Raw genomic sequence first — 12,165 nt, forward strand, 5'->3', positions numbered from 1 at the left:
AAAAAGAAAATTCCAAAACTAGCACTTTTTTTCAGATGATGAAGAGAGGAAGGGAAAAATAATAAATAGAATACACCACATTTCACATATGCATCACTTAATACAGTAGGCACGACAAGTGTCTAAGCAAGGAATGAGACGTGGTAAGTTCCATGAGACACAAATATACCAAATAGTGCTAGATACTGTAAGGGAATATATCCAAGAGAGTTTGTATATACGGCTACACTGAACAGCAACCTTATATGTTATTCAGGCTAACTAAAATGCTGATGTTTTCTTTACACCTAAAAGTGTCACAACGGGTTGAGAGAGTTGTTTCTCAGTAACCACCACGCGTTATGCAGGGTCGATACTTATTTAACACCCAATAACTAAAAATCCTAATGTAAACTCAAGTAACCTAACCTGATCTAACATTATTTAATTTCACGTTACTTATCCAAACTTAAGTGTAACAGTATAACACACGCTAAACTATCACACTCTACTGGTTAGGTCTAAGTTTCGTTTGCTGAGGGCTGGGTTCGGAGAGATATGGGAGAGAAATATAGCTTATGTACCCTCAGGACTCATGGTGATTTTGGTTCCTTAAGTAAAATTGTTTATAAATGGCTGTAGCACCATGTATCACGACAGTGCCTTCGATGAATCTCTGCTCACACACACGCACACACACACACACACACACACACACACACACACACACACACACACACACACACACACACACACACACACACACACACACACACACACACACACACACACACACACACACACATACACACTAGTCTCGTTGGTGCTGCTGGGTAAACAGAGCATCACCAGGGCGACCTACGACTGTTGTGGCGACGGCCTTACTCACCCCTCCTGTCTACTCTCTCTCTCTCTCTCTCTCTCTCTCTCTTTATATCTATCTATCTGCATATACAAATACAAACATATAAAGGTAAGTATATATATATATATATATATATATATATATATATATATATATATATATATATATATATATATATATATATATATATATATGTCTATCTATCTATCTACATCTATATCTCTCTATCTACCTATCCATCTATCTATCTATCTATCTATCTATCTGTGTAAATATATATTGATGTATGTATATATATATATGTATATATGAATATATATGTATATTTACATCTATCTATCTATCTATCTATCTATCAATTGAGAAAGACACAGACAGACAGACAGAGACAGAGAGAGACAGAGAGAACATTCCTACGGAAACAAAAGTAGATGTTATGTTTTATTGATTCCTCCAGGTAGCCTATGTAGGTAGATCATGGTGGGGTAGGTAAGCTGGAGAGGGGTTGGGGTGGGGTAGGGGGAGGGCAAGTAGGGTGGAAGGGAGAGAGAAATGCTAACGTGGCTTAGCACTCCAGTCACTTGTAGTTGCCAGTGATGGAAGGTGCTGCACCGCCGAAAGGAATATAGGTAAACAGACGGCCTTGTGTGGTAACTGTATGTCCCGCTTTACAGCCTACTGATTATCAAGTGATGGAAGTTAGGCTACATTGACTCTGATCTTCAGAATTCATCTCCTCGTTCGTAACTGAGTGAACTGTAGATTCATTAATCATGGCTCCAAATGCCCTTGTATGTATACCACACCTGAGAATATATGGTTATCAGTGAAGAGAATAAATTTATCACAGAATCACAAATCAGTAGCGAAATATTGTAACATCCTGTAAGTCCATCCAGTTTACTTTACCACTTCATGATCCCAAATGCAGTAACATAAAACTAATTTCTGCATAAATTTACCTCAATCGATAGTTTGTCTAGTCGTGCCTTAGCCCTATGTATATGGGACAATTTAATTAACTTGCCTTTCTAACAATAATTAAGTGAATTATACTGCTCGGGACCTTCCAGTGATAAGCTGAGTAGTCTTCAGATTTCATCAACACCCTCTCCATCTAGTAAGTGACGTTGACCAAAAATGAATTCCGTCTGGACAGGATTTTTTTTTTTCACTGGAGTTTTAATCTGGTTCTTTTGCAGCAATTTTTGACATTGCATTAACATCTCAATTATAACATTACTGACATTAAATATTACATCTGTTGTGTGACGGGAAGCTCCCTTATCTTTTAAGCAGTTTCTAAGAATCAAAACATGCTTTTTCACCCACGGCATTGTATATAATCTGATGGTGCAACTTAAGCAACAAAACCAGAGAAACTTCAGACCTTAATGAATATGGTTATCATACCACAGTGGACATTAAACCTGTGTACTGGTTTTTCCAGTGCTCTCTCGAATGAACCTACTCAAGATGACATTATCTCGATGTCAAAAACCTTTCTTAATGAATGCATTTTTTTTTTTTTATGTTTCAGTCTAGGATCATTCCTCATCACTCTGAATGTGCATTTGAAATAGCGTAACTCCTGTGTTTGCTACAAATAATGCATTGCTTTTAAATGAATTTTTCACTTTGGAAGGGGCAATCTATCGATCTATTTATTGCCAGACTCCTTAATGCCGCAAGGTTTGGCCACAAATAAATCGCCTCCATGTCGCCCTGTCCTTTGCCATTTGGCTGTCATCCCTCCAACCCATGTCTCTTCAATCATATATCACTCCACTCCATTTCTCCGTCTCATCCTTGGTCTCCCCCTCCTCCACTTCTCCCTCCACCTCATTCATATACACTCTCGATCTACATCCTGTTCATATGCCCAGGCCATTTCAATGTGTTTCTCTAAACATATTCAGCCACATCCATTATCAAAACCACAACTCCCCTTTACATCCTCATCTGTCTGTCTTGAAAGGTTAAAGTTCATCAGCAGCTCTTTGACCATTATCAGCAATATTAGTGTCTCTACAGCCTTAATTTCCTCACACTCAAAAGCACATTATCAAGATCTCGGAGGTGATCAAGACCGAGCTCAGTTTTAAATGAACCTACCGTCACATACTGTATTTTATCGTTTCCTGAACCGCAGGAGTAACCATATGTTGAACCACTTAAGTCCGAAGATGTGTGTGTGTGTGTGTGTGTGTGTGTGTGTGTGTGTGTGTGTGTGTGTGTGTGTGTGTGTGTGTGTGTGTGTGTGTGTGTGTGTGTGTGTGTTACCAAAAAGTCTCGAAAAATTGTGGACGAATGAATGGTGACAATTTTGTATTTATCAGAAGCAGAGATCACACTGAGCAATGCCAGTTCCCTAGTTCTTTTCATAACGAAGGCAATTTGGTTCACTGCCTGAACAAATATCATAATTTCAGACTCATCACATCGGCATATGACCTCTGCTGTTGCGCCGCCATGTCACATTTTCATTTATTCATTCATTCATCCAGACTCATCACACAGCTATTTTATAGCACATACTACCCATGAGTCTGCTACACATGGTAAAGACCGAAAATCAGAATTTCTGGCCGACATGCCTGTTAACTAGATGCAAAGACAGTGGGTGTGGCTTTACTTGAAGCATTGGCAAATATTGGGTCTTATGCAACTAACACATTTAAATAACGATTACGGAAATGAGGAAAAATAGACACCAAACAGATGACGAATGAAAATTACCTGGCACTAAAAAGTCTCGCGAGATTGTTGACTGACATTATACCAAACCTGCATGCCGTTAGTCGCGCTACATGAAAAGACAGTTGAGTTTCCTGTATATGTATGGGTAGAGACTGAAAAAAAAAAAATCATCATGACGATTATACTCTTTTACTCTTACTTGGCCTAATGTTGGCATCTCTCCTTCTTCACTAATGAGTGCAACAAGAGATTGACACTAGAATATGTTGTTTGAAAGAAGTCCTATGGAAAGGATACAGTGCTGCAGTATTGTCATTTCAGGCCAAAGAGCTACGTGAAATAGGCTGCAAAAGGAAAAAAAAATCTGGGTCAGGTTACTGTGAAAGTACAACAGTGGCGAATCTTGTCCATCTCCCAGTTAGATAATCCCTCAGCATTAATTACACGAATAAGAAGTACATGTATAGAGAGCGTATGTATATGTTCTACCTTCTACTGAAAACAAAATGAGGTTTTTGTCCTTCATTTGAGTAAATGTTTCATAACCAGAGGTATAAATAGAACAAATTTATGTTTCACAATGGCCAGGCGTAACTGACTGAAGTGCCTTACTACTTTCCAGTATACTGAATGGTAAGCTGCATTTTCCCAAGTTTTATAAGGTAAAAAAAATGTCCTAGTATGATACAAAGCCATTTTCTTGTCCACTGGTACTTTTGTAATACAAAGAAAAGTAAGGTTGATCAAACCATGTATTTTCATTTACTTCATTAGCATCGAGGAACGGTCAGAAATGTGATCACTTACTCATAGGAAAAAAATAAAAACTTCGGGTTGCAGTTTAACATGACAGCATCACCAGGAAGCGATGTCTCATCTCAATCAACGAGTAAAATCGGAACTTGTATGTTTAGTGGAATAAGCAGAACTATTTTTCCCTGGGCTTTAATTCCTGGACTTTTCACAACAGTGCCTTTGACCCCAAGAACCCAACCATTACCCCTCGTATGCTTACCATCTGGCTTATGATGACTTAAAGAAGTGAAGCCTATACTCCGTTCACCTTGTCCAAGATTTCCGCCCGTTTCCAGATTATTTTATTTAGTCCTATAGCAAAAAGAAAAAAGAAAGAAAAGAAAAAAGAAAGAAAAGAAAAAAGAAAGAAAAGAAAAAAGACAATGCTTCTCTTCTTTATCAAGTCCATAGCGTTTATTCGTGACTAACACGACTGTTAATCTCTTTATGCAACTCCGTATTCAAATGAGAGAGACGGTAATTTTAGGCCAAGTCAGAGTAAATAGAGTATAGCCTAAACAATTAAAACACATAGGTTCAGCTTTCTCTTGTAAGTTACTGATGCACAATAGGTCATTATTACATTGCTATAAATAACACACAGAGGAATGTTAAAGTCTGATATGCTGAATAAACCGCTCAGGAAGAGGTGCTACGGAGCTTCCTATGCCACCCATAATACGGTCTGTAGTTCTTTGGTCTCATTTCTTCCCTAAGATCATCGTACTGGAAACGCTCATTAACATTCACAATATCTAAGCTCCAACATCTAAACAGATCTGGATTTAGCTTCTCAAAATCTAATGATGCCTTCATTATTCAACGAATCAACTCCATTTTGAAAATACACAAGGGAATTATGTATCAGACGAAACCTAATTGGCATGCCTTCATACCCCTGTTCTCCTTCTCCTATGCAAGGAATAAAAAATGGTCAAACTATACCGGTAAATTTCTCTACCGTATATGGAACCCCTCCATTAATCATCGATGTTTAAGTGCCTCCTATATCCTTTGTCATTCAGGCAGTAAGCCAGAAAAAGCTAAAACCATCTTCATAACTCCATTTTGGTCCCGACTTCCCAACGCTTTGATCATCAGTTATTTTTTTTTCTTTTGTGGCTTCATATTTTTCGTTTAATTTCCGTAAAGTGCGTTACCTCACTTTCTCATGGGTGCCAGTATAGGGACGTGGCGAGGGTCGGAGGCGTGGCTGCTCCTGGCACCCACAAAGTTTCCATGTAATTAGAATGGGTTATATCTGCCTTCACCTCAGCTCTCACCTTCTCATGGGTGTCAGAAAGTGAAGCATGGGGACGCGGCGAGTTCCGGAGGCGTGGCTGGACCTGAGCTGGGTGTTCGGCTACAACGGGCACACGGCACGCAACAACATCAGGGTGACACAGGCCGGCAGTCTGGTGTACTACGTGGCTGGTGTTGGGGTGGTGCATGACATCGATAAGCGCAAGCAGACCTTCTACACCGGCCATGACGACGACATTACCAGGTGTGAGATGTGTAGTTTCTTTATTTACTTAATGTAAGCAACGTTGGGTCTGGTTAGTACTTGGATGGTGACCGCCTGGGAACACCAGATGCTGTTGGCATCCCTACGTGTCAAGTGGGGTTGGTGGAGGATTAGTGCCCCTCCCTGTAAAACAACTAACTCTAAGCCGTTGGTCACCCCGTTTGGGATACATGGCGTCTGGCAATGAATGAATGAATGAATTTCCTAGGTGTGAGATATGTAAGAGGTTTATTTATTTTAACATTCATTTATCTGACAGGTGAGAGAGTGACCTTTTTTATCTACCTAGTGTGAGATGTGCGGTGTCTATTTATTGATATATGTTATTTGTTTATTATTCATTTTTACTTCCTATAGCTCATTTGGCTGACTTTTAGCTAAATGATATTGTCTGGCGCTGGCTGAAATAGAATGCAAAAGTTTTCCCGACCATGAGGGGGTGTATGGTGACAATATGAATTCTTAGGCTGGTATGATTCACTATCTACTTAATAAAATTGTCTGACTTTAAGTGGATTACAGCATTAGAATGAAAGGGTTTTTGTTCTTTGGGAAGCTTGTATTTATTGATAACTTGAAATGGCTCATGGCTCTTGAGGGCATAGAATACTTGTCATTCTGTCTATATATCTATCTGTCTAACTATCAATATTTGTGTGTGTGAGTGTGTGTGTGTGTGTGTGTGTGTGTGTGTGTGTGAGAGAGAGAGAGAGAGAGAGAGAGAGAGAGAGAGAGTTCTTTATCCGAGAGTGAATGAGGCAATGTACTGGAATCATTGTCATTCACTATGTAAGGCTGTTCACCACCTCTGTTCACGGTACAGTAATCATCGTGTATCCCCATTACCTACCAGCCTGGCGGTGTCGAGCGATGGTGAGAGGATAGCAACAGGTCAGTCGGGGCGAGACGCATACGTCACCGTGTGGGATGCCGCCACCACAGAGACCATCAGCGTGCTCAGGGATGGCCACACACACAAGGTCTCCTCACTTACCTTTACCACAGACGGCAAGGTGCGGCACTCGAGCCATATTCACCGTAGTCATCTCTGGAACTGTCTCCCTCTGTCTGTATTTCCTACTTCCTATGATCTCCATTCTCTCAAACGCAGTGTGTCCAGGCATCTCGAAATGAACGGATGTTGAATTGGCTCTCTTTTGTATTGTTTTATATTTTTTTTCTTGGAAGGAACTGTATATTGTGGGTTCCTGGCCTTTCGTTCCTTCTACCTTGCTTAAAGAAAGTCATTGTGCTTTCACCAGACGGAACAGGGTCACTCCCAAAACTTGACTATTAATTAGTGGTAACAGGAAATTCAGTAGTCTTAGGTATGTGGTACGAATGTGTTTCCTTGGTCACAAGTCAAAACTGTCCTTCAGTCTCAGTGGCCTACACCTAGCCTTCAACTGAGCTGAGAGGTGTTAGTAATTTTCGTCAGATCAGAACAAAGATGTCATTACAAATTAACGATGAACTCCCCTTCGTTGCTGTTTCTTTAAGTAGGATGAAGGAGGTTTCAGAGGAGGTCCTTAATTGCCAGAACATTGATTAAAAAGATGAAATACTATCCGTTTCTAGCTTGATAACTGCGGCTTTATGAAAGGGACTTTGGGCTTGCTCGGAACGTTGCTCTTCACTGTGTCCTCTGTTATCTTCCTTGTGTAGCTGTTGGCCTCGGTGGGAGGACCAGACCACAAACAGGAGCTGATGGTGTGGGACTGGAGGAAGGGCAGGAGACTCGCTCATGCTGTTGCTTATTCAGGCAAGGTAGGGAGCATTATACCAGTAACCACCCTACAGTTTAAAGTATCCAGTGAATAGTTGCCGCTTTGTTTAATAGCTTTGTTTTTGTCCTATCTACACCTTAATGTATCTAGCGAATAGTTGTCGTTTGGTCTGATAGCTTTGATTTTATCCAATAGAGCTTAAATATTCAGTAAATAGTTGTTGCTTTCTCTAATAATTTCATCCTGCCTACCTGCTTGTATGTTTACCTGTCTATAGTGTGATTATCTCTCCGTATTTTGTTCATGGATCAGGTGGAAGAGGTGGAGTGGGAGCCGGGCTCGTCCACCAGACTTGTCACGTGTGGCCACAACCACGTCAAGTTCTGGAAGCTCAGTGGTAATGTTCTTCAGGTGAGAGGGGAAGATGAGATACGTAAAGATTAATTAATTTGGGTCTCTTGTCTTGTTTTTCTTTTCTTGGAGGCAACAATATGCAGGCTCCTGGCCTTTGGTTCCTTGTTCCTTGCATAAAAAAAAAAAAACATGAAGCAAACCAAGAATATCTGACGACCACTGAATACAAAAATATGCTCGTAATCATGTGTTTTCATCTAAGAGTTCCCATGAGAGAGGAAGTTGGCAGAAGCAAAGACAAATCACTTGAAACAAAAGTAGGATATTTCAGGATCATTATATTAAAGAAAGTCATGCATTTTTATCCTAGAAATTCCATACAATCAAAAAGTCTTGAGTCATAAATAAATTAATAATAATAATAATAATAATAATAATAATAATAATAATAATAATAATAATAATAATAATAATAATAATAATAGTAATAATAATAATAATAATAATAATAATAATAATAATTATTATTATTATTATTATTATTATAATAATAATAATAATAAAATAATGGTAATAATAATAATAATAATAATAATAATGATAATAATAATAATAATAATAATAATAATGATAATAATAATAATAATAATAATGATAATAATAATAATAATGTTTCAAAGTGGAACAAAGGCCTGAATAATGGATGAATTTATATGTCGCCCTTTACTCTGTTGTACCTTGTTAGTAGTGCTACATTTCTGGCATTCCCTCGACTATGTATGGATAGTAATCACCTCATTTTTAGTGAGAAATAAGATAAGAGTGATGATGATGCTTACTACCTATCCGTGTGTGTGTTGGCCAGGATAATGGCACACAGACTTAAAATCAATTCCTTTTAGTTAGCTGGATTTGTTTTTTTTCCGGAAGAATGAGAGACTAAGAGAGAACTACTATCTTCTTTCCTCGTTTCTCCTACAGCACAAAACGTACTCCCCATAAATTTTTCTCCTAATTAAGACTTTCAGGATCAAGAAGCTTACGATGATTCTACATTTTCCTTGTCCTCCTGGGAACACATGCCATAGTTACATAATTGATTTCTACGTGTATCTCGGCCCAGGGTCACACGGGGGTGTTTGGGAGCGAGGGCGTGTCGGGGCAGGTAAGCGTGTCGCACATGGGAGATGGTAGGGTGGTGACGGGAGGCGAGGCGGGTCACCTCTACGTGTGGGAGAAGACAAGACTCACCTCCATCATTAAGAACGTCCATCCGGTTAGTAAGATCAGAGCACTGCGTAGAGGAAGATTGTAACTAGTCTCTCCTGCTTCCTCTTTCTCTTCCTCCTCTTCCTCTTCTCCCTCCTCCTCTTCTTCTTCTATGCAGCTTGGTTTTCCTCTAATTTCTGATTGTGTGACTGAGTGAGAGGTGTACTTTAGTGGTGTTTTAAATTGCTCCACAGTAGTTTGTAATTTTTTTTATTACGTTCGTGGATTGTTCAACGGTACGTAACCCAGTATACGTTTGTGATAGATATCGGTAAATAGAAAAGAATATATTATGAGATTACCATGTGGAGGACTGGATGGGTGGTTAGATTGTCATAGGTCAGGGTCTCTCTCTCTCTCTCTCTCTCTCTTTGAGTGTGTGTGTGTGTGTGTGTGTGTGTGTGTGTGTGTGTGTGTGTGTGTGTGTGTGTGTGTGTGTGTCATATGAAACACAAATACACAGCTTTCTTTCCCAGCATGTACGATGCATTATAACGTTTTCTTCTGGGCCAACGAGAAGCCACCATTACTCTGCTCTAATTCACACTATATATCACTTCCCCTTCCCCTTGTGGATTGTCACCATTTAGTTAAAATTGTACTGTATTCATGCCATCCATCGCAGTTCAGATCACTGTGCGCTTTGCAGTTTATTGCAGTAATTATGGCGCCTCTGTGATTTGGCTTCGCGCAACTTGCATTATTGTTTAGCACGATATGGGCCACTCACGTAAAAATATACTTCTCGAGAAACCTTGACTGAATGGAACCGATAAGAACCTAGTATGTTACGGTGGTGGACCGTCTGATGTGAACAGTTCCTTTCGATTACATGGAGGAATGTTTTAAGAGACGGCAATGGTCCGTGACGGAACTGGAACTTTATGGTTGGTTTGAATCAGCCTTTTCACCGAACTCAGTTATTAGCCCAAGTACATCATCCATCACAAACATCATAATGAATTATAATTCAGCAACCTCTGTCCTTTTTTAGCCTTCTCTCGTGTGGTCCCACCTGGCCTCTGACACTGTCACAACTATCTAATCATAGAATTGACTCCTTTTCATATGTATTTCACTCAGTGACATCACATCGTATCTTCTCTGTGTATATTCTCTGATGCTATCCTTTTCCATTCCTCATCCACGTTTCTCTTTATTTCCCATAGTCATACGTGCCTGCCCGGGTTTTCATGATCCAGCATAGACGGATCCATTTCCTAGTCTTCTTTATGATTTTTTTTTTAGGGGAGGAGGGGGCGTGAATACTCTTAGAACAAAGAAGTTATCAGTGTCACTTTTCGTCAACCATATATTACGAAATATGCAGTTTATTGCAACAGAAGAGAGTAATATGACCTCTTTTCTAGTAACGTCGAACCAATGTACCCAATAAACATTTGTCAGTTAGTAATGATTACACATAAGGTTAAATACTGCCACTGACTATACTGCCACTGGTGCAGGGCGGGGTGCTGGTGACGGAGGTGTACCCCGGTGGGTTGCTGACTGGGGGCAAGAATGGCACCATCACCATCTTCGACAGGCAGCTCAACAAGGTGTCATCAGTTCCAGGTCTGTCACTGCCACTGATCTTCACCTGATTAATCTACGTGCGCACTGTAATTAGGATTGGTAGACTATTATGACAAGCTGCATGATATATATTAATAGGATGCACCACACTACAATTTCCAGATTTCCCGATTCAGGCTACAGATAGCCTCTTCGTTAAAATAGCAGTTTACCCTGGCTATTCTCAAAAAACTTACCCAGTTTAAATTCATTAAACTAAGAAAATTAGAATTAATCTCCAGTAACTTTTCATACTTGATGACAGATCTTGTATGTTATCCTGGGTACAGCCAGACGATTTTATTCACACAGAGGCCTCTCGGACTGGAGGGGTTAGAAACAATCTCCAATATCAGCATGATAACGACGGTGCAATTTCTTCCTGGTTACAGCCAGACAATTTTAGACATCTTAGAAGTGAACCCTCAGACTGAAATGATTATCATAAGCCAACAGTATCGAGTATCGGTACGCTCAATGCTGCTTCAGATTTTGAAACATTACCTCCTATAATATATGCCAAAGCTGTCTTTTCATTCAGTGTACAGTCTACATATATTACTTCATAATGAAAGGTTGAACTGAAGCAGACTGCTTGTAAAAGTGTTTTAAATCTTTATATTTTCTTGTGTGCTCTGTTTTTTCTTTTTTATCATCCGTAATTTATAAGATGTAACTCTGGACAATGCTCATGGTTATTACCTGTTATTTCCATTTTTCAGAACCCCCCAGCTTGGTATACGACACTGCTGGATCCATACACTCCTTGGCTGTGTTCAATGACAAAGTAAGTAAAGCAGAGAGTTAGGACACAGCTAGAATATTATCCTCTTCAATCCGATGATGCATTTTACATTTTATTTTCGCTGTCTTCAGGCGATTTTCTTAAGACTTTCCGAACTGGAGGGGTTAGACAACTTTCATTAGCCCCTGTACTGCTAGAGGTTCGTCCTATGCTAAATAAAATCGTCTGGAGGTATACCCTTTTTACCTTAACGTGGCCCAGATTTTCGTCTTCCACCAGCTTCTTTTACGTTGCTCGACAGCAGAATAAAACAATACTATAACTTCACATCCTTTCCATACACTTCTTTATGACTAGCGTCATATTCTAATGTTAATATACTGATGCATTTGGAAATTAAAGATAGAAGGATGACAATCTTAAGCCACGTTAGAGAAAAAGGAACATATTAAAAAAAAAAAAATCCTCGGATAAATGAAGTTAAACATGGCATACTTATCCAGATTGGCTAAAGTCGCTCCCACAAAGGAGTCAAAAATGCAAATCAAGACGGACATCAACAGACAGGTTACAAACATACCGTGTGGAAGGCTGGAGATGACCATACGAGTTAATATTACCCAATTAA

The 12,165-nt window shown here is 39.5% G+C and overlaps 1 protein-coding gene across 1 annotated transcript in view; it reads left to right on the forward strand.

Moving 5' to 3' along the window:
* Nucleotides 1–5,649: 5,649 nt before the first annotated feature.
* LOC145413417 (echinoderm microtubule-associated protein-like 6) overlaps nt 5,650–12,165 on the forward strand; it is a 44,492-nt gene continuing 37,976 nt past the window's right edge. Inside the window, exons 1-7 of the mRNA XM_080283102.1 lie at nt 5,650–5,846; nt 6,721–6,880; nt 7,533–7,634; nt 7,907–8,005; nt 9,072–9,224; nt 10,684–10,792; nt 11,515–11,579. Of these exons, the coding sequence (XP_080139228.1) occupies nt 5,650–5,846; nt 6,721–6,880; nt 7,533–7,634; nt 7,907–8,005; nt 9,072–9,224; nt 10,684–10,792; nt 11,515–11,579 (885 nt within the window). The remainder of the gene's footprint in view (nt 5,847–6,720; nt 6,881–7,532; nt 7,635–7,906; nt 8,006–9,071; nt 9,225–10,683; nt 10,793–11,514; nt 11,580–12,165) is intronic.

This window comes from Coenobita brevimanus, chromosome 96 (genome assembly GCF_032717465.1).
Source record: "Coenobita brevimanus isolate Jiangsu-jjx chromosome 96, ASM3271746v2, whole genome shotgun sequence".
In the NCBI taxonomy this organism is placed as follows: domain Eukaryota; kingdom Metazoa; phylum Arthropoda; class Malacostraca; order Decapoda; family Coenobitidae; genus Coenobita; species Coenobita brevimanus.